Consider the following 24,114-nt stretch of genomic DNA (forward strand, 5'->3'; position numbering starts at 1 on the left):
ACCAAGTGAAAGCTGCTCTTCTGAGCCTGACTCTCTGACTCTCATTGAAGATGGTGTTTTAAATCCCCAGGAAGTTAAACTTGATTGATTCCCATGCTGAGAGTGTCAGGGTGACAGAAGCTCTTAATGCAGACAGCATGATGGACTGATCTCTGAGGCTGTGCTTTGATTCGGTTTCAAAGAACAGATCAACGCCTTTGGTACGAGACAAGAGACAAATTATCACAGTGCCTCCTATTCTTCTCCAAACCTCGTTTGTGCTGCTCCTCGTTACATATATCTGTATGTTTCTCAAAAAAAAAAAAAAGATTTTTTTGGAGGGATTAAGATAAATAAAAATATTAATACAAATATAAAGAATCTTTAAAAATAGCCAAAATTCACCTGTCTTGTATTCTATACCAGCCGATGGCAGCTGACTTGAGAAAACTGATTTGTTTATTAATACTATTAAAATGTATTACAATTATTATTATTATTATTATTATTATTATTATTATTATTATTATTATTATTATTATTATCATGGCAAAATAGAAAATGAAACAAATTTCACTATAATTCTACTGAACTGTAAAGGACTTAATTTTAATAACAATAGCAACAACAACAATAATAAAAAAGATTTATAATAAAATAATAAAAAATACTAATATTTCTTTGGTATTTGAATAATAATAATAAAAATAATACATTGAAATAATAAAATAATAAAAAATATTAATATTTCTGTTTATTTGAATAATAATAATAATAACAATAATAAACTATAACAATAATAATAATAATAATAAAATGTAAACATAAAATACTAGTAAAATACTTATATATTTGTTTTTTATTTGAATAATAATAATAAAAATAAAAATAAAAATTAATAAGATAATTAAAATACTAGTATTTATGTTTGTAATTTGAATAATACAATTTCATAATAAAATAATAAAAAATACAAATATTTATGTTTGTTACTTGAATAATAATTATATTAATAAATATAATAAAACAATGCACTATTTGAATAAATAATAATAATAATAATAATGTGTAATAAGATAATTAAAATACTAGTATTTATGTTTGTTATTTAAATAATAATAATATATGTAATAAAATAATAAAGATACTAATATTTATGTTTATTAATAATAATAATAATAATAATAATAATAATAATAATAAATGTAATAATAAGAGTAAACAAACTACTTTTTGTTACTTGAATAATAATAATACAAATTAATTAAATAATAAAAAATACTAAGATTTACACTGTTATTTGAATAATAATAATAATAATAATAATAATAATAATACAATTTAATAGTAAAAATGTAAATACTAATATTTAAATTTGTTATTTTCATTGCTTTCAAATGTTAAAACCATAGAGCTTTCATTTTGATAAAAATTGTGTCTTTCACTGGCAACAAAACTGTTCTTATTTACACATTTGTTAGGATGTTTTGGCACAGCACTTCCAGATATGGAGCCACATTTACTGCCAACGAGTAACAAACACTCATCATGTGGCTGTGGCTCGCATTAAAAGGCTCATAACACATCAGACAATTTGATAATCAAGCTAACCATATCAGGTTCACAGGCAATGTTAATATTAATACAAAAATGACCAGCCAACTGAAGAAAAAGATGCAGATTTTCATTCATATCGGATGATTTCAGTCACAAATTTCAGGCCCCCGATACTAACGTTAAAGAAAAACACAATCTGAAGAAATGTCAAAATCATAAGATTCATGTTCTCCAGGGAGATGCCCTGAATTGGAGTTGAATTATGTGAACAAAGTGCGGTCCAGCGAAGCATCAGCGGTCATTATGAGACATCTGGAGCTGCGACAGACAGAAGAAGACTTCCTCCAGCGCTCAGGAGGATACAGGGAATTACACAGGAACAAGAAGCCCACTGCTCCTTCATTAGGTTCACCAGCGGAGAGCAACGAGGGTAGCTGCTCTTTTAATGGCCTTTAAATGAAACAGCATGATAATCCATAGGCCTCTGATAGACTCAATTTCACCCAGACCAGATTTCTCTAGCTTCTCTATTCACATTGTGCAAAGAGGTTTCGTCTGTGAGCAACTTCTGGTCTGACGTAGATCAAATAATAAAGCTGGAGATTTCTTCATTGGAAATAAATGAATGACTGGTGTTTTACAGTAACTGGAGTCCAGACAAACATCCATTCGTTTATTTTTCAGAATAAAACGAAGTTTAAAAAAAGAAAGAAATGAATGCTGTTGTTCAGTAAGGAAGCAATAAACTTGACAGTAAATAGATTTTTAAATAAATACTGTAAAGCATCAAAACTGTGTTCAATATTGACGATAATCAGAAATGTTTCTTGAGCAGTAAATCATCATATTTTCATGATTTCTGAAAATCATGTGACACTGAAGACTGGAGGAATGATGCTGAAAATACAGCGGAGCATCACAGAAATAAATTACACTTTAACAGAGATTTACACAGAAAAGAGTTATATTTATTTATTATTATAGTTTGCTTATTATAATCAAAATAAGATTCACAATATCACAACATTACTGTTTTTACTATATATATTTTTTTTTCTAACAAATGCATCTTGATGAGCAGAAAATACTTAAAATATTACCCACTTTTCTTAACTTTTTTCCAAAAGAGGGAACCATGCACAGAATATTGTTCTGGGTTGTCAACGCTCTCTTCTTATTTCTCAACATGCTCTACAGACTCCACCGGTCACAGCATCTATATTTTGGAGCAGTACCTGTCTTTGGATGAGGGCCAAACTGTCCCGGGCCCTTCTCAGCAGCTCCTCCACATCTTTTGGATCTTCCACGGTCCGGTTCTCCCTGAAGGCGTCTCGTACCCGCCGCAGAGCGTACGTCCTACAGAAACAAGAGATCAGAGCAACTCACTTGATGCTTGAAATCAGCTGGCTTTCCAAAAGTCACTGCCACAATTTCGGGAGTCAAACTGACAAAAAAAAAAACCTAAATGCATTGTCAAATTTTTTTTTGTGATTCAGCAATTGTTGAAAACAATGTAAAAATTTGCCATTTCACTGCAAATTCACTCCTTAATTATGGTAATAACAGACAATGAAAAAATAAAAATCTGTAACATTTATGATAAAATATCTGCCGGGCTGTGGTAAAAAGTATGGCATCAACATTTTAAAATAAATTCACAGGAAAAAAATGATTACATTAACTGATATAATAGCATATCAACGTATTCAAGTACTAATATCTGTTTTGTACCATCGAAATACACTTAAATGCATCAAAAACTGGTGCTGATGAGAAAGTTACATGATGAAAGCTTATCACAAAAAATATGGTGAAATAATGCAATAAACAATGATTTAACAACATTAGATCAACAGATAAAACTCTAATGCACACAACTGATAAGAAACATTAAATTAATATTAATTTACAGTTTTCATTGTAAATTATACAATAACGTTCTTTTTCACTTCCTAAAAAAACTGTACAGTATTGAACAAACATTCAAAAGCAATCACACTTATCCACCGTTTATAGTATGGAAACTTACTGTTAACCTATTAACATGTTTTTACTGTAGAATCTTTTACAGTCTTTTACCGTTAAAATCACAATCATTTTTACAGTCTATGTAACCCCTGAAACAAAAAATTTTCTGCCATGCATGACCACTATACTTATGTCATTAATAGGCCTAATATTCAGCACAAAATTCTGGAAGTTACACTGGAGGTAATATTTTGCATTTTCGACATATTAGAGACCGAAATAAGAATGAAGTTTTTAAATATTATTTGCAAGTAGTTCAAATTGATTAGCATTTCCTTTCTGCCTTATATATATATATTATATACTTTATCAAATTGTTTGAAACTCTCTATTGTGGATTCCTAAAAAAAAAAAAAACTCAATTTTGAAGAAATGGATCTAGCAGTTTTAAACGTCTCTTGCCATTTGGACATAAATAGATTTTATTCCAATGGTCTGAAGATCACAAGACCCCTGCAAGGTTTATAAACCAAAGCACTAAAAGCAGGGGTTACACGCAGAATTTCAAGTGTCCTTTATCATTCATGGCGTGGGTAGATTGCTGTTTATGTTTGTATCTCACAGGAAAACTCAAGTCACATTAAGAAATGGAGACCTGACTGACAAGGATGCACTGAGTCCAACACACTGCAGCAATGAGACAAAGAGCACCGGGAAAAGCCAAGACCAACTCGATCACATTTCTTCTGGATGACAGAGTTCATTAGCGCTAGCGCTGTGCGTGCCACATGCTAATAATGAAGCAGTCATTAGACAACTAGTCACTAAGCTAGCTTTGCACGTCTGCACTTCTAGGGTGCCAAAAAGCGAGAAGGAAGCCTATCTCCAGGCTTTTCATCTCGAAACACGAGCGGTGTGGGGCATACGCAGGCCCCAGTGCCACGCCAAGATCAAAGTCTCGTCTGGCACCCGAGGAACCACCTCCACAAGACGAGGCAACTCCGCTCTGACAGCCAAACCCAAGCTTCCCACCATTTCATGGGACGGGGAGAGACGAGGAGGGAAAAGAGCCAGGGAGAAGGGCAGACAGGTGAACGAAAATCTGCAAATAACGAGAGAAACCTACGGAGAAAGAGACAGACCGAATGGGTGAGAGCACAGTCATGCGAGAGCGGAGCGATCTTAGATCACACACACAAAAAACACCAGGTGACAGATGCAAAATCGTGTCTTGAGAAGGAAAAGGGGCAGTTGCTAGATAAAGAGCGAGTCATCTTTAGAAATGCCACAGTGACAGACACTTCAAAGGAGTCAGAAATGAGCAGCCGGCTTTGAAGCACTCGACATGTGCTTTCTTTTTCTTCTTTTTTTAATAGCTCGGGTGTATTAAGTTTGACAAATCTGAGGTTAAAACCATACACAACACTAGTTAAATACATATGTACAAATAACAGAACACTGAAGTCATACAATTTCTGGATATAACATATTATATTATTCTCTATTTCATCTATTATTTACTCTCCTCTTGGAACATGTGCAGTGATGCTTGGCTTACTGAAAAAGCATGACTTTACTTATATTTTGGCAAAACCTATACATATCTACACATACAACACCCCCGGTTTTCAGCTGAAAATATAATAGTAGCAGTAAAACACCAACCATGTTTTTTTCCATTTATACACAATTTATAATCACGAGGCAAATTAATCTAATATAGATTAATAAAGATTTATTTTTGTACAATGCCTTACACAACACTACTGTAAGATCTTAAAACACTTTGACCATTGAGCATGATTTGTGAAGTAACAGATTTTGTTGTTTGCGTCACTTAGCCAGTTCAACATGTACGGCTCTTCTGATGTAGTAAACTTGCTCGGTAGTGCACCCGGTACAGCACTGCACTTGCAACGTGAAGTGATACGCTACGTGCTTTGTGAAACATGAGTTATCATATAATATCAAAACTTTAAGATGAACTATTTAGTGCCAGACATTTCATTTCTGTACAACCATCAACAAAAATAAAACACTGCCAGATTCCCACGCGTTTCTGATAAAACTGAACATGCTCACTGGGCTTTTCCCTTTGAAAATGTGGTGAAACATGCTAGAAGCAACTTAACATAACTTTGCAGAAAGGTTTTTCCAATGAGCATGGGCTGGTTTCTTCAGCGAAGTCCACTTGTAATGTTAGTCAAGGTTTTATTTTATTTTATTTTTTTATTTACCATCACGCGACCACTTACTATTTCTTCTCTGTACCTTAACAGGGTCATGTTGCATTGCTAAAAAGAAAGTTATTTTGTGTATTTGCTGTAATGAATTGTGTTACTTGGTTCAAAAAACATAATTTTCCCATGTTTCCATTTCAGAAGTGAATTAAACATTTAAATGTATTTCTCTCAACTCCACGCGCCACCTTGCATTCATGCACTGCATCTTACAATTTGGTCAATTGACTAAATGATTAGAGGCCATGAGAAAAAAAAAAAAATAAAATAAAATAAATAAATAAATAAAACCTTTTAACACTTTTGCATGCTAATCTTACATCAATTTTACATTATATTCATTATATTCATCACATTCTTCAGTTTACATCACATCGAAGTCCCAGTTAATAATAAACCACTCACATAATCATAATCCCTGATGGATATTTTCAGTATTTTCAGCCATCTGGCTTTAAGGTCATTAACAAGACAAAGCATTCGTCAGAAGGAAAACAGAGAGGGATCTGTAGATCTGTGGTGAATTCTGGCTGGGGCCATTGGACAATTAAGCAGTTGGTCTTTGTCACCAGCGTAGGAACGGCTGATTCATCGAGCGGCACCCATACTGAATCCTCAGAGAGACACTCATCCTCGCTGCCAAGCATCCAGACTTAAATATGAGCCGTGATGTGCGTGACAAAGCAACGAAATGCTTGTGTTTTTAAGTGAATGCGTCATATCGTTGGATATGCTTAAGATGACCTTAAACAAAAGCATAACGTGGCGTCCGCTTGTGTGTAGCGGGTGGGAGCGTGATTAACACTCGGGCAGATGAGAGATTATATTTAGGGAGATGAACAGGAACTCTCACTTAAGATCTTACGACAGCAGATTAGCAAACTCTTGTTCTGTAGGCGACAATTAGCGTAGCGTCACCCATGGGCAGTTAAACACACAATTAATTCACCTCACCAACACAAAACATGAGTAATAACAGGCATCTAAAAGAACATAAAACAACCTTTTTCATGGTTCTGTGAAGTGGAACCAATTATAATGGCTTAATATTTAATGACACCTTCAGCTGTAAATACACAGGCCCTGTTTTATTAGCTAAAGATGCAGCTGAAGAAGGATGAGTGTGGTCGAAATCACAGAAGTGTGGAAAAACAGAGAGATGAGAAGAAGAGGATAAGATGAGAAGAGAAGCAAGACAAGAACAGCCAGTGAGAGACAAGATGTGAAGAGATGAGACCGAGAGAAGAGGAGATAGACAACAGATAGAGATAAGTGACAAGAAGAAACAATAAAGAGAAAAGAAATGAACTTAGACATGAGAACAGGTGAGACAAGCAAATAAATGATGTGAAATGAGAGAAAAATGAGAGTTGAGATAGACAGAGAGAGCCACAGAGAGAAGAGTCCTAAAAGACAAGACAAGACAAGACGAGAAATACAGTTATGGAAAAGATGAGGAACAGAGAGATGAGAAGTGAAGCTAGATGTCAACAGAAGAGAACGAATGAGGCAGAGAAAACAAGACAGATTGGTCTCAAAGATGATGAGGAAAGAAGAAATAAGAGAAAACAAGGAAGATCTTAAGTTAAAAGCAGAGATGAAACAAGAAGAGATGAGAGAAAAAAAAGACACGACAACGAGAGAAAGGGAGCAATGTGAAAAGAAAATGAAAAGGAAGAGAAGAAAGGAGACGAGAAGAAGAGAGTCTGTGATGATGTCAGAGCTTGTGGTTTCTCTCAGAGATCAAACCCAGAGAGATGCTCCTGAAGCTTTAACCGCATTAATCCTGAAGCCTCAACATCACGGCTGGAACTGAGACCCGTCAGAGACAGCAGCACACGCTCAACTTCCTGCAAACATATCACCTGCCCACACCAGCAAACACCGGTCTGGGACATATTTAGAAACAAGGCTTGAAAATATGATCACGAAACGATTTGCTGGCACTCTAGCCATAAATCTGAGCAAGAAATCAATCTGATCCTGAATCTGAACACACAGAACAAACTCAGTCACAGTAAACGCAGCATGCTAAACGAACAGCAAGCTACGGATAAACAAACAGCTACTAGGAGAACAGAGAATAAGGCACTGGAACGAAGATCTGCGTGATGTGAGCCGATCACTTATTTATCTGTGGCTTTTAAAGGTTTATTTCTTGTGAGCTTTATGAATAAGACTGAGCACAGATATGTCGTCACCGGCTCCGCACTAAACACCACGGGGAGGGTTATATTTAACGGGAAGATGCTTTACGTAAGAGCTGCCCTACTTTCTGCTCTCTACACTTGCAGCCGTATTGTGAAATCTGCAGCGTGTACCGTCCTCTCCTCAAAAACAGTCTCTCTTTCTCTCTCTGGGTGCGTGTTGTGACTCTTCCTTCTTGGCAGAGGAGTTTTTTTTTCTTACCTTCCGTCAAAATCAACATCTCTTTCATCCTCCCTTCTGTATCATTCGCTCTCACTGACTGAATTTGTTTCCGGCGTTCAATCATTTCAAGTTCTCTTGCATTTCATTCACTCTTTCCCCTCCTTGCATCTCTCTCTCTCTCTCTCTCTTCACATGCTGTTTCAACTTCTTTCTCTCTGCGTAAATTTGAGAATTTCACATCACATACACACATCGCTCAAACCAATGCTCAATGAGTATTATTACACTGCATACCAAATCTGAGTTACCATCAGCATGTTAAAAAACAAGTTGCTAGGCCTTGAATAATTGAACAGACTATATCACACGGATAGAAAACAACATGCACAATGAGGTTTCTGGCTAAATCAGCCAGTTACGGTGAAAACAATAGGCCTCGTTAATGAAACATGAGCAGAAGGGATTTCTCTGTAAACTGTGACCGTTCATTGTCATTTGTTTTTTCATTAGAACAGATTTTAAATGGATTGTATCGTCTCTTTCTCTGCAGTGAATGGGTGCCGTCAGAATGAGAGTGCAAACAGCTGATATAACCATTAAAAGTAATCCACACCACTCCAGTCCATCAGTTAATGTCTTGAGAGGTGAAAAGCTGCGTGTTTGTAAGAAACAGCTTGATTGTTTTGATGTTTTAACTTCAAACCGTCCTAAACGGTGAACAAGTCATAAGGTCTGAATCAGGAGAGAAATCTGCACAGCTCTAAACGAACCTGTGGGTGGATTTTGATGTGAGCAGACAACTGCAGATGCACTTTTTTCACTGGAGGAAGAGTTATTATGGATTCCACAGTTTAACGCTAAAAAAACGTAATGATGGGTCTGTTTTTTACAAACCTGCAGCTCCACAAATCCTCTCTGATTTCATCAACGAGACATTCATGAAATTGCATTCATATTAGCATTTGCATACAGGCAAACTAAAAGGATTACAGAAGTATGAGCTTTAAAACGGTTAATGCGTGAACACTGGCAGGTTTCAGAGGAAGACTCGAAGCTCTGTGGAGACTGAGTGGGTGGGAGATTATTATCCTTTGGCTGTCAGCTCTTTATTCTGTGAACACGTTAAGCCTTTTATAGCTATTTGTAATATGAATGCACCATGATGATAGAATTTCCGAACAATAACTTGGAATGATTTACTGCATCATGGTTATATTTTCAATATTAAGAGCAGAAGTGAGAATCAGGGGATGTTTCGAATGGCACTCTATGAAGAGAGTCATACTATTACTGCAGCACTGTATATTTACTGTGAATGGTATGTACATTTTCTGTCTGGCTTACATACAGTAAATGAAAGTGTCTTTTTTAATTTTGGTGTTTAATAATAACACACACACACAGTAGTGATATTAGATATTTTTTTATATATATACATTATATATATATATATATATATATATATATATATATATGATGTATAATATGTATTAATATATTCAATCATATTTTGAATAATTATGATTTTAATGTTTTTTTTTAAAGTTTCATTTATTTTAGAAAGAAAAAAACTGTAAAAACAGTTATAGAGATATTATTAGACTTCAGTATATACGTAGGTTTTCTAAATCTAGATTAAAAACGCATCTCTTTCGCCAAGCTTTTGAATAATGCATCTCATAATTTGTCACTGCAGTTGCATCTGATCAATTGTGCATTCTCATTCTTTAGCTCGGTTAAACTAATTTTACTTTGTTGGATCAGCAGCTATGCTAATGATGTCTCTATTTGTTTCTATGTTTAGTATCTAGGATTCAGATCCAGAACACCTGAGAAGAGATGATGCTGCTGATCCTCAGAGGACCTCAGATGATGCTAACCCTGAATCAACAAACAGAACTAACAAATATTGTTACTTACTATGCATTGCAATCACATTATAATTGCTGTTAATAGTGTTCAACATCTGGTTGACTTGACTATGTCTTGTATACATTTTTTTTTCTTCTGAAAATTCCTGTCATTTGCACATAAATTTATGGAATCCACAGATAAGCTACTTCTAAATATTATAGAAACGTAATTTTCTGTAAAGTTGCTTTGCAATGATGTATCGTAAAAAGCAATATGCTCCAGTCTTGAAATTATTGAAATTATATGAAATTATTCTAATTATTATTTTACGTTTTTTTTATGTGAAGCACTTTGAATTACCATTGTGTACGAAATGTGCTATATAAATAAACTGGCTTTGCCTTGCCTAATGCTAATTTTATTTGATGCTCAAAAACATTTCTTGTTATTAGCAATATTGAAAACAGTTGAGCTGCCTTTTATTATATTTAATTAATTAGTTAGTTAGTGGAAACAATTCAAATATTTGTATCAATAGTTTTATTAAGCAAATATTTCTATTTCAAATAAATGCTGCTCTCTGAAGCTTCATTTTAATCAAAGAATCCTTTTAAAAAAAAGTACGGCGTTTCCAAACCATTAATAATCAGTTTTTCAGCTGTATGTTTCACCAGAGATATTGAAAACGTCACAAACACTAAGATGAGATCACGGATCTTTATATATTATAGATCAGTGGATGAGATTAATATCTGCTATGTATTTCTCGTATTGATGCTTATACATTCCACGTTATACCACGGAGACTATTGTATAAACGGCAAGCGCTTGTGTCACGGATAAATAGATGTATATTGCTGTAAATACCTATAATTGTATGAGGGGAACTTCTTGCTCTCCTTCAGAAGCAGTCTGTAGAGTGACAGGACATGCTCTCTGCCGGACGCCGCCATGATGGAGACTCAACGCAAGGACCCAATAACAGCCAGAAGAGGCGCGCCTGAACAGAAACAACCGCTTTACTGTTTAAATAAACAAGCACATTTGATGTTCAGATTTAATTAACGACGTATTTCTATATTTAAATTATCATAGGGTAATGCCGTACACATAATACGCTCTAAATTAATATATGTTATGAGATGACGCATGTGTGTTGATCAGGCACATCAGCCGTCATCTCAACACCAGCACGCGCATCCAGATAGAGGTGAGTGAAGACTTCTTCAGTAGTTCTCGTGTGTTGATTTGCACACGTTTATTTTGCATTAGTTAATTATGAAATAAGGGTGATTATATTGCGGCTGTTATTTGAAGTGGTCCAATGGCTGGTTACTGTGTTGTCAGTTCGAGTGTAAATTGCAGGCTAGCTGTAGCTTGATCATTGAGTCAGATCGTTTAGATTGGTCAGTATCCTGCCTTTCAACATCTCTGACTATTTAACCTGTTAACTGCCGCCTGGCCCCTCGGTGGGCCCTCTACGTTTACTTCACTATATTACAATTCAATCCTTATCTTATCATGACAAACTATATTTCGTTGGAAAGGTCTAAGACTCCTAAATATATATTTTACCAATCTTTTTTGTTAAAAATTATGAAGGAAAAGTAATAATTAATTTATGGCAAGAGTGCTCCTCTAAATCCTACATCATAACAGGAGTTCTGACTTTGTCTTCTTTGTTGTCTTTTTCTCTATCACACTTTAGAAATCATCAGAAATGATATATCACTTGAAAACTTAAAATCTCAAAATTCATCCTTTGAAACCCTTTTTAAAATCAAACATTGCATTACCATGAAAATGATACATCAATAGTATGTTACAAAATGTTTTAGTAACAAGTTTTAAAATGTTTAAAAAAATTAGGTTTGGATCATACACTTTCAAGTCTATGTTCAAAAATGTGAGTGACAGTTAACAGGTTAAACCAAGTTATGATGTGTGCCCTATCATGTATTTGTTATTTAAAGGGCCAGCGGCAGATTCTCTATATTGAAGCTGCTGCTAATATTTATTATATGAGCTAAAATTTATATTTACATGTTAAAAATAACACTAATTTTAATTGTGCAACTTAAATTCTGATTAGAATTTATTTAGAATCTTTAAGAATACGAGGCGTTTAGATGTGCATTTAGTTTTTAACCTCATAATCTGAGTGTGATCTTGGTTGGTCTGTTGTTTTGTTTTAGTTAAATTATATTTCATTTATTTTAGTTTTGATTGAAACCCAGTTTATGGTTTAATGCAGGGGTTGCCGGCTTATGTAGTTTTATGAACTAAAATAATTGTTTAAAGTACCCCCTGAATGTCACATTTCAATATGCTTTGTCATTCGCACATAAATAAATAAATATTTAACAACAACATCAATAATAATCATTTTGAACATTCCTATATCAGTTTTCTCCAAATGACTGTATTCAGAAAGAATGATTGAATCATATGCTGCTCTCTCTTGTGAGGAGTGTGTGTTTGATGATGCTTGCTCTAACAGTAAAGTGTGAAGTAAGTCACGTCTCAAATGAATGTCTCGGCGATGTGTTAAAATCTGCACTGGATACGGCAGTGAAACTGTCAGTGACTCCTGTTACGACTGCCATCCATCAGTAAAATTAATGTTTAATTTAGCAGGACTGAACTTGTTTCTGTTGTTGTAAAATGAACCGTAAAGCTCTGCTGAATTAAGACACCGATGGTCGTTGGTGCATTTGCTACTTTTATGAGTTTTTACGAGTAGTACAGTTTTTAGTCGGTCACTTTAATGCGTAGTCCAGTAAGTCTTCAGTGGGCTCTAAACTAGTGCTGGTGACAAAATCTGATGTTGTGGTTCAAAAATGAACCGCTGGTGGGCTTTTTATTTCACCTGCGTCGTAGCGAGCTCACTGGCTAACCAGCTGAATTTTTTTACAATGTACACTAACAGTAAACCTCACCGGCCAGAGAGAGATTCAAAAGCAACGTTACATTTTCTTGTAAAACTGAAACACACATCTTGTATCAAATGCTAAGTTATCTCAGGGCATGTTTTACAGCTAATCTCGGCACATTAGTGGGATAAGAAGAGAGATTAATTGAGAAATATAGATGAAGAACAACTAAATGAAAAAATGGTTGTAGGCTCTACTGGGTGATATAAATTTATTTTATAATTTTTTTTTTTTTTACTGAGTAACCATCATCGTTTTCCCAGATAGTGTATAGATTTTTAGGCATTCTATTATCTCAAACAGCCTGAAAAATAGTGCATTTAGCTGACATAAATGGGGAAAAAAATCTCCCTTGGTTTGGGCTAAGCCCCGAATGTTTACATCGTCTGGCTCCGCCCCTGGTCTGGACCAACTCATGTTCAGGGCCACACTCTGGACTTGACTGTATCCTGTGGTTTATCAGTGTTAGACATTATTATCAATGTTGCAGGCTTGTCTGATCATAAACCTATATTGTTTTCTATGCCATTGGATGGAAATACTCATAGACATTCTCCACTTCCACGATGGACTCGTATCATCGCTGACCGTTCAAATGACGAAGTTTCCTCCTCTCAGTGCTAATCAGGAAATCAGTTCCTCTACGTATCACTTCAATGGCGATGAACATCTAAGTCTGTTCAATTCTACCTGTTCTTATATTTTAAACTCTGTTGGACCACTAAAGGTGAAAAAACATAAACACAGTTCAGTACCTTGGCAAAATGGTTTTACTCGTTGTCTCAGACAGACCTGTAGAAAGGCTGAATGTAAATGGAAAAAAAAGACAAACTACAAGTGTCATGAAATTTTAAGGGACTTTATGCCTATCAGTGAGCTGCTAAAGCTGCAAAGCATTTTCTTTTTGAGTTAATTTTTTTCAAGAATTAGTCAAAAGCCAATCTGTGTCCCCAGGATGTAATTCCTTCACGTTTCCTTAGACAGATTATTGAGACTGTTGGCCCTGACCTTTGTCTCTAATTAACAAATGCCTCTATACTGGCACTGTACCTAGCGACTTTAAACTTGCCACGTTGCGGCCTCATCTTAAAAAAAAAGGTTTGGATCCTACATTACTGGCTAACTTGACTTGAAATCAACTACAATCTTATTTGACTGTCAATCTCTGAAACTTTTCATGCTGGCATTAAATCTTGTCACAGTACTGAGTCAGCTCTTTTAAGAGTTTATGCTAATTACTGACTCTGGGCAGTCTATGGCTTCGGTTCTGTTAGACCTCAGTTCTGCATTTGGTTTAGTTGATCATAATACACTTATACAGGATCACGTCTTGAAACATGTGTTGGCCTTCGGGGCACCGTGTTGCAGTGGTTTCGTTCATATCTCACCAATAAGAGGTATGTTGTTAGTATTGGAAACCAATTCTCAATTGATATATATTTAAAGTCTGGTGTCCCTCAGGGCTCGATTCTTTGTCCGGTACTGTTTTCTCTTTATATGCTTCCTTTAGCATCAATTTTTAAAAAGTTTGGGGTCTCTTTTCATCTGTATGCTGACGACACACAAATCTTACACACTTGCAACTCATTGTATATCGTTGCTCCTCAGCCATGTGTTTCTCGTCTACAGTTGGTTCAGAGTGTAGTGGCTCATCTTTTTATGGGAAGCGCAAACATGAGTCTGTCACACCAGTTTTGATTTCATTGCATTGGCTGCCAGTCAAAGTACCTATCTGATTTGTTACATCCATAAACTAAGTCGAGCACTCAGATCCACTGATTTTAGTTTATTGCAAGTTCCCAGGACACATCTCAAAAACAGAGGTGAACGTGCTTTTTTTGTTGTTGGCTCTTAAGCTGTGGAATAGTTTGCCAATTGAAATCAGAACTTCCTCAACTCCATCTGTTTTTAAGTCTACTCTTAAAACTTATTATTTCTCCTTGGCATTTAATATTTTTTGACTTGCTGTACAGGATCCTTTATTTAAGTGAACCTCGTCCATTTTACAGTTTGTGTTTTATTGTTTATTAACTTGTTGACTTGTTTTGCATTCTCTGTGCAGCACTTTGGCTGACTTCGGTTGTTTTAAATGTGCTTTATAAATAAAAATTGTATTGGATTTTAAAGTATATTAAAATAGGAAACCAGTATTTTAAATTGCAATAATATTTCTAAATATTACAGTTTTTCTCTGTATTTCTGATCAAATAATGCAGCCTTAATGAGCAGAAGACACTTATTTAAAAAAAAAATCATTCTGATCACAAACTTTTAATCAATCAATAGATAAATAAATATTCAATATAGCCTTATCATTGCTGGAGGGAACAGTATTTACGAATAATTACTTTTTAGATTTGAGATTTCTGATTTTCTCATCAAGCTATTAAAACTATCAAACCTGCAGCTTTTTGAGATGCAAAAATATATATATATATATTTATTTTTTTAAGCTGCAGCCGTTGTTTGGTGGATCTTTATGTGTGGACTAGCATTAGCAGGCAGATTAACCTTCATGCTGACTAACAGAGAGCTGGTTGGTTTAAAAGTGACTTATATTTGAGCTGTGCTTCATACATCACTTCACTACAGACAAAAGACAAGCAACTTTTTTGTGACCGCACCGTTATGGTATATTTATTATGTTGTCATGTTTGTGTTCTGTGTATTTGCAGCTCATGTGTTTATTCAGTGCTGTGCAGCACAATACTGCCAAGGTTTAGCTTGAATTGTTATCTTCCAAGGCTGACTCTCTACACATAACAAATCAACCCATCATCACCATCCGCTTTATGAAAAACACAAGCTGCCTCCTCGCTCTCCATCTCGCTTTCCGTCTCTGATGCATGAAGCACAGGTCTGTCTTTGAGCCCATGAGATCGATGCTGTGCTCATAGCACATGATTTTGGGGAGATGTAGAGCTTGTGAGGCTGGAGGCTGAAGGTGAGTTTGGATTTCTCAGAGCCACTTGGAGAAGGTCACAGACGTGTCCTGTTTGCAAATGGCCTTCGTTTAGAGTGGAAAGGTCACCAGCAAGTGGCAGGGCAAGACAACAGACTGTAAAATCATGACCGATGACTGATCTCTCAATTTGGAGCCTAGTTATCAAAAAACAACAAAAAAACAACAACAACAACAACAACATGACAACTAAAAAAGCAGGACCAAGATTACTTAATTATATGTTTTAGGGAATGCAGTTATTTTTCGAGTAAATGTTGATATATTTGGTCCCACTTTATATTAGGTGGCCTTAACGCACCTAATATAAAGTATGGGTCAACAGTGTAATTATAAATGTAATTACAGAAATTAAATACAGATGTAATTACATGTAAGTTTTTTTAAATATAAGTACAATGTAAAAACAAGTATGTACACAATAAGTACATTGTACTAAATTATTAATTAAAATGTACATAGTAGTTAAGGCCACTTAATATAAAGTGGGTCCATATATTTTTAAATGCAATACTATTTTTTTCTCCTCTCTTGTGTCATAAAATTAATAAATAAGCAGGAAAAAAAAGTCTAAAAACTTGCATCAACTGAAAATCTAAGGTTTAAAAATTAGGCAAGATTGATGAGACACTGCCACTATAAAGGCTCTTTTTATACCCAATCATGTTAACAATTGACCTGATAAGTTGCTAAACGGTCCTCCAGCTGTTCCTCATATGTACATTTAACTTTTCCAGCCTCTTATTGCTACCTGTCCCAACATTTTGGGAATGTGTAGCTCTCATGAAATCCAAAATGAGCCAATATTTGGCATGACATTTCAAAATGTCTCACTTTCAACATTTGATATGTTATCTATATTCTATTGTGAATAAAGTTTAACTGAAGTATTGATAATAATAACTGTTTCTTGAGATGATAAACATCATATTAGAGTGATTTTTGAAGATCATGTGACACTGAACATGGGAGTAATGATGCTGAAAAATTGACCAACCGCAATAATTTGCATTTAAACATATTTTAGAATAGAAAAGTTATTTTATTTTAGTTAATTTTTGTAAAATGTAAAAATAATAAAAAACATTACTGTCTTCTGTATTTTTTATCAAATAAATGCAGCCTTTGAGTCCTGATACTGAATGTGTACATTAATTTATGAACTATTGCCCATGGTACAGGTGTTTATTAGACTCTATGAATACATTAATGTACCTGCAAAAGTTATGTCTCAGAAGAACACGCTCTTTCATCAGTGTTGTGAAACACAGCTTACTTTATTTGGCCAGCTGAAACCAACTGTGCAGTTAAACCCTTCAGTTTCATGACCTGACCAATGTACAGTAGACTTTAATCCGACTTGACAACATCTTCTCTAGCTGTACTGCAGCATGACCAAGCTGTGATCTTCCCCTCCATTCATCATCTGACTTATCCCAAGAAGGCATTAAAACGCCAATTTCATGCCAATTAGAAAAACACTGGATCCATGTCCAGTTGAATCTAAAGAGAAGTTGATCTTCAGTTTTCATTGCTCCTCAGGTCCTTGCACATGAAAGTAGTGTCAAAAGATTTCCTTTAGCGATCAGTGCTGTTTTTCAAGGTTGTCTTGTCAGATGATTCTTGTTTTCATGTTGATGATGACATCCAGTTTTCATTTTAAATGCGTTGGAGATCCAGACAGCTTGTTAGTGTACTTTGTTTCTCTTTTTTTGTCTAGTGATTGTGTCATTGTTTCCTAACAGCAGAGTGTTAATATCATCTAGAAATCTCTTCGTTCACATTTTAAAATCTCTCATTCGAACTTAATGAAAAACCAAATTTCTCAATGACACTCTTCAGTTCTATTATATTTCAAATATTGATGTCTTCAAGTGTACAGTTGTCCTCATCGCACTGGCAATTCTCTTTTCAATATGAATAAGGCTTTATTAGATAAATCTAAGACATATAAACTAATCTAACACATAAACGCACGCAGTCACACATTCACACAAGTTGTAGGAAGATCAAAAGTTAGGGAAAGATGAGTTTAAGAGAATGGAAATATGGAATCCCAAGTTTACAGCAATACGTGAAATTGCATAGACATGAACAACCATCAATCACGTAATTAGCCCTTGCATTGAGTTCCTCGATTAGGTTAAAATTATATTAGATACACCAGCACAAATGTCTGGAGGAGTTAGTTGCCACTCCTGTGTAAAGGGGGTTCCCTTTGTTGTCATTGAAAAGGGGTTTCCCGATGTCGCTGATTGGCTGGAAGTTCAGTCGCTGAAGTGACGTCTTGGGAAGTCCGTGGTTGGGCGTTGGCTGATCGGGCACTCGAGGTCAGACTCGGAGACACAGTGTTACAAAACTTAACTCAGAACACAAAACTGTCAAACTGAAAAGAAAAGAAACTAAAGTAAAAGAACATAAGTAAATGTATTGACGAGACTAGGTGGTGTTTCTTCTCATCGTGGCTAAGTAGCAGCAGGCGCGCAGGCTGAAGCACGCTGGAACCACGCTCAAAGAACGCTAAAATTCATGACTAAAAGCAGATGAATGGCGTTCGATATTGTGTCGCTTGTCAGTGATCTACGGCTCTGTCTATTAAGTGCCGCTTCATTTGATAGCAGGTGATGGCAATTTAGCGCTAATCACAGAACCAGATTTACTGACTAAATGTGCATGATCATATCGTTAGATATATCGCCCAGCTCTACATACATGCGTGATGTTTTGCTTCTAATTGTTTAAGCAACTTTATGGTTTCTAAACAATATTTAAAACATTATGCATGTTATTTTATTCCTTTGAAGAAATGTGCAAGTAATATTTAGTTTGACGTGCCCTCTTGTGGCCTCAGGAGAGAAACCAAACCTCCCATCACCCCCCTCCCCCCCCGCCCAGCTGAAATTATGCATTTTAAATTAGAATTTAATTGAGTTTTTCTGACGTTGTTATAGTTTGGCTTATATTGAAATCTTCTAAAAATTTTATTTGCAAATCGTCATTTCTTTCTTTAAATTTGTGACCAGTGTTTTGTTTGTTACTTGTCACTGGAGGTAATGCCTACGTCATCCGCAGGAATGCCACTCTCACATGAACATGTGTACATCAATTATAGCGGAGGCTAGAAATTGCATAAAAAGTTTAAAAAATTTATGTTTTTCTTACACAAATGCATCACTTTGCTTCAGAAGGCCTTTATTAACCCCCTCAGAGCCGTGTGGAGCACTTTTTATGATGGATAAACACCCTTTTTTGGGCTTCAAAATCTCAACCCCCATTCACTGAAAGAAGAAAGTAATTTATACCTCTTTTTTTCTTTAAAAGTTAAAGTATTGATTGACAGTATTAATAAAAACTGTAATAAAAATGCTAATTTAAATATTTTTTCAGCTAGAGGAACAATTCCAAACATACTCTCTAAATTAATAAGTGTTATTTTAAAATTAATATAAGATATATATTTAGGTAATACATATTGTAAATTATCCATTTAAATTTGTCTTAATGCAGACTCTTCCATTAATATTTTTGTGTGATTACTCAAACTAATCAATACTTTAAACTAGGGCTGTCAAATGATTAAAATTTTTAATCAAATTAATCAGAATTTTCAGTGGATTAATCAGGATTAATCACTATTTGCAATTACACCTGAATCCTAACCATTTTTTTTCTGAAATGCATACCAAAAGATAAATAACAGGACAAAGAGATACATAATTTTCATGTATTGATTCATCAATATGTGGTTCTTTTTTTCTGAATTTCAAAAGTTTAACATTTACTTAGATCAAATTTACCTGAGCACTATATCAAACCATGCCATTAAACTACAGATAGTGTAAGAGTTTTAGGAGAACCAGTGGTTAAATATAGCCACATATCTATGAAATTATGCATAGAGAAACACAAACATGCGCCACCATCACATAAGTAGCACTCTGGGCACTCTTGTTTTTGGGAGGTGTTCATTTGCTCTGCCACAATACTTTAGGATCGATATTTTCGCGTTCTGAAGGCTTCAAGTGCCAGTAAAACCAAGTAAAAATGCATATGCTTTTCCAAACAGCTGTAATTTTCGATGCATTGCATGTGTGCGTTCTGCGCATGAGCAGTGTGAAACACAAGACGCTATAACAGGAAGAAGCTCCAGCGTATCAACTACCAAAGTCGTCTCTGTTTATCGAGCTTGGCATGAATGTATTTGAGAGTAACTGGGGTAAAACCTTAAGCTTCTTCTGTGTTTTCATCGTGGTGCTCGCCGCTGTTTTTTACTATCTTGAGAAATACAGAGATCGACGAGACTTTCCTGACCTGAATAATTTGTTACACTGCGCATGCGTGAAATGCGTTAAAAAATTGGAAGTAATTAACGACAAACAACTAATTAACGTGGTTAACGCGCTATTTTTGACAGCCCTACTTTAAACCAATTCATTATAACAGACAGTGCTGATTTGTTGAAATAAATCATATTATTAAGCATCAGCATTTATTAAATCAGAGACACTACGAAAAGTAGCTTAATTATGGTCGAGTTGGGACAATCATGTTAAAGCTTTGAACAAAATATCACTTTGTTCTGTAAAAAAAAATGTTCTTGTTTCATCCTCCTCCATTCTTTCATTAGTATAACGTTTGAATATGTAAATCATGTACAACCTTGTTGGCTATTATTTTAATTATCCTGCTTTTTTTGCCAGACGTTCTTTTCAGCTTTCAGGCATCTCCAGTATAAAAAGTGGAAGCAGTTTAGAGCAACTTTAGGAAGGGTGCTCTCAAGCCAGCATGAGCGTTTGTCTCCTGCATTGTCTGAGGCAGGAATTTCCCATCATGCAGTGCTCGCAGCTGAGAACTGGAGCTTGCATGGGAGTCGTCTGCTGCGTTTGCACCACATCGACTCACTACTCACTCGCTCCTGAGCCCAGAATCCACTCGAGCGCCAAAGATTACTCCACCAACGTCCATCAGCGGTTCCTCTGACGGGGCTGATCTCCTGAAGGCCACCAGCTGGACTCTGCTGTCTTCAGGGTCGAGCCGGACGCTCCAGCTCGTGTGTGATTAACTGAGGGAAGAAGAGCAGGCCAGTGTCTTGTCCACTTCAGTGAAGCAGTCAGGCTTAAGTGGCTTCCATTGATTTCCAATGTGATGTTAGTTAGGAGTGCGTGTGATTTGTCCTGTGGTAGTTCGGGAAGATTACGGCTTGTATGAGATTTAGGCTTTCCGACCTTCGTGAATCCAGGAGGAGAATGACTTAGACTCCATTTACACCTGGTGCTAGCATCTTTTTTGGGATAAAATCACTCAGACCTCATTCTGAGGTCGAACTAATGTGAACACACTGCACCAACTCAAAGTCTCCTTACTAAACTCAGTCAGCCGTTGTGCTACTACAAGGGGATTACTCTTTGCTGGCTGTTCGTGGATTTACAAGAATATAAAAAAATGCATTTTAGAAAAGTGCACAAGAGCAGAATTGATGGGACAGATACTTATAAGAGTTCTAAAAAAAAAACCTGGTTACACTTTATTTTGGTGTCATTGTTACAATGCAATTACACAAGTACTTATATAATTAACAACATGTTCTTACAGGTTAAGGTTTGGTTCAGGGTCAAGGATGGCATTTTTTTTTTTTTTTTGTGATTGTGCATAATGTACTGTTATTACAGCAAGTAAATGTGTCTTGTAACAAAGAGGCTATAAAATAAAGCGTTACCTAAAAATATTTAAAAAATCTAGTTTAAAAGGCACGTGGCATGTTCTTAGAAAAGTACTCTTTATATTAATTCAACTTCTATACCAAAATGTCATGTAGTGCAACCGTTAAACAAATTTAATAGGCTCGGTTTCTGCACAGCTTGAATGCATGTGTGCACATCATGATTCTTTTTCCAAATGGTTTTAAAATAATTTTTATGGTAAAAAAAAGAAAAAGAAAAAGAAATAAATAATATATATATATATATATATATATATATATATATATATATATATATATATATATATATATATATATATATATATATATATATAATAATACTTATTTATTTATTTTTTTTTTTTTTTTGGTGGACTTTCACCACATGACATTTTACCTGAAATAATCTTATGTTGTCATAAAAAGGTTAAATTATCTGATATTTTAGGAGACTTGACTTTTTGATTTGACCCAATGTCAAATGTTTTATTTGATGTTTTATTACATACTATTATAGGTTTTGTAAATATTTTACATTTGATTTGATTTTTATAATAATTTAATATTTTCTGTTTTTATTTTAATTATAGTTACATTTTAGTGTTATTTATTTATTTATTTATTTATTTTTATGTTATTTCTGTCCCCTTAACTGTCACTCACACACTGTACCGCCCTGACACTTTTTACGCCCCCAAATGAAGAATCACAAATGATAGATGACGTGTATGCACCTCTTCGTATGCATTAACGGGTTTTTAAATCAGTCCATAGATCCGAGCAGCATTAGCATCATGTGGTTGAACGTGAATATCAACATGCATTGACAGATAAGATAAAGTAACATGCCGAAGTAAGAAATTCGTTCACGTAGTGATGATTTCCTCGAAATCCGATCGTAAGTGGCCACAAGAGATGCGTTTGAGACATGTTACTTCCGTGAGTGAGTCAATCTGTCCGAGCTGACGGTTTGTGATCAGATGGTAATACAAGGTGTAATCACGGCCTCAGAGTTCCTGCTGTCAATCACAGGTGAGTGGAAATGACCAGAACTAGAGTTCCCTGTGATTCCTTTACTTGCTAGAGACTGTGAGTGGCTTCTCGCTAAACTAAAGCTAAAGTTTTGCAGCTCACTCTCCTCTCCTCTAGACCAGGCCTGTGTGACATTTTATCACAGCGTGTTGAACATTTCGCTGATTTGATTGTGGTGTTGATTTTCACTATGCCACGCTGCATTTCAGCTGACGAAGCTTGAGGGACTCGTGCCAGAGCTGAGAAATGCTGCGGCGTCTAGAGTTTAGTTTAAGACTGTGATGCGGGTCTCTTCAGGATGTTAAAAAGGTGACTCCTATCTGCGGATTGAAGGATGCATTGGAAACACATACTTGTTGAAGGGAAATAGGGTTCAGAAATCTGACATTTTCATTACTTTTATGATTCATCTTATGTGTGTGTGTGTGTGTTTGTGTGTGTTTATTAGTGTATATTACTGATTTTGATTTATTTAATTCGATGTTTATAAATTAGCATTCTTAATGTCATTGCATTGAAACTGGGGAAATTATTCTAGTGTTTGTTGATCACGAACTAGAACAGTAAAGTGAAAATAAACGCTTGATGTTTCGAAGCTTTTTCAATCAGCTGAACTGCTGTTGCTCTCGCAGCGGAGGAGACGTACACTGACCATTACAGACTGGTCAGAGAGGTCAGTTTCCCTACTGTGTTACTGAAATCGCTATCGGAGCCAGGAGCGATTAGTGTGCATGCTTTAATAAACCGAGCTGTGCTGCTTGGGCTTTTTGTTTCAGCCCAGTCTTCCTCTGAACAGGTTTTATCTGAGCAGTCGTCCTGTGTGATCGGTGATATCTACGTCCTGTCAGAGTCCACCAGCCGTTCGGCTTGTTCGTTGAGAAATGTTGTTATTAGTCCGACCTCAGTCTTTTAGCACAAATTAAACCAGTCTGTCTTCACTCTCGGGCTTCCGGCGGTGCGTCAGTCAGACAAGGAGCTTCTGCATTTAAAACCATTACCGCCATCAACATGTTATAGAGGCAATGGATGATCATCCTGAAGGAACCTGGCAGCTTTTCTTCACGAAGGGCCCCCGGCTTTTGTCAAAGGAGCTGAACATATGTTCTCCATTTACATACAGTGGGAGAAATGACTGAATTCATAAATGTAACATAATGGAAGGCAAATTCAGCAAGTCAGCAGAAATAGAAGCGTGTTTGCAGTGTATGTTAGGAACGCTTTCTAAAAATGCACCAAAATTAATTTACTAATAGGTGTTAACGGGGAAGTTCTCAGTTTTTAAACAAATTATTGTTAATATATTCAAATAAATAAATACGTAAATATTTTTATTGTTTTTAATTAAAGATCATACCGTGTTTGATACTTCAGAACTAATAAAAAAATAATCAAGGTTAGTTCATTTAAATATCAGGGTTGGCTAATGTTTTGATAATTAAATTACTAATAACTGTTTAACTTACTAATATGTGTTTTAAGTGGGTAAAACTCCCATAAATCAATCAATCAATCAATCAATCA

At 35.4% G+C, this 24,114-nt stretch overlaps 2 protein-coding genes across 6 annotated transcripts in view; one reads left to right on the top strand and one right to left on the bottom strand.

Moving 5' to 3' along the window:
- The window catches only part of LOC128013451 (LYR motif-containing protein 4B), a 41,725-nt gene extending 30,741 nt beyond the window's left edge, over positions 1-10,984 (bottom strand). Inside the window, exons 1-3 of one of the 3 annotated variants that reach the window (XM_052596456.1) lie at positions 10,836-10,984; positions 2,772-2,892; positions 1,930-1,986 (exon numbers count right to left, since the gene is read on the bottom strand). In XM_052596456.1, the coding sequence (XP_052452416.1) occupies positions 1,945-1,986; positions 2,772-2,892; positions 10,836-10,921 (249 nt within the window). In that variant the 5' untranslated portion in view covers positions 10,922-10,984 and the 3' untranslated portion in view covers positions 1,930-1,944. Of the gene's footprint in view, positions 1-1,929; positions 1,987-2,771; positions 2,893-10,835 lie in introns of those variants that run through there. The other 2 variants (XM_052596454.1, XM_052596455.1) reach the window with 2 other exon arrangements.
- A 155-nt stretch (positions 10,985-11,139) lies between these two features.
- The window catches only part of fars2 (phenylalanyl-tRNA synthetase 2, mitochondrial), a 115,979-nt gene continuing 103,004 nt past the window's right edge, over positions 11,140-24,114 (top strand). Inside the window, exon 1 of one of the 3 annotated variants that reach the window (XM_052596441.1) lies at positions 11,140-11,178. The gene's annotated coding sequence lies outside the window, so the exon portion shown is untranslated. The remainder of the gene's footprint in view (positions 11,179-24,114) is intronic. The other 2 variants (XM_052596440.1, XM_052596443.1) reach the window with 2 other exon arrangements.

The sequence above is a fragment of the Carassius gibelio genome, chromosome B24, assembly GCF_023724105.1.
Source record: "Carassius gibelio isolate Cgi1373 ecotype wild population from Czech Republic chromosome B24, carGib1.2-hapl.c, whole genome shotgun sequence".
Lineage (NCBI taxonomy): Eukaryota > Metazoa > Chordata > Actinopteri > Cypriniformes > Cyprinidae > Carassius > Carassius gibelio.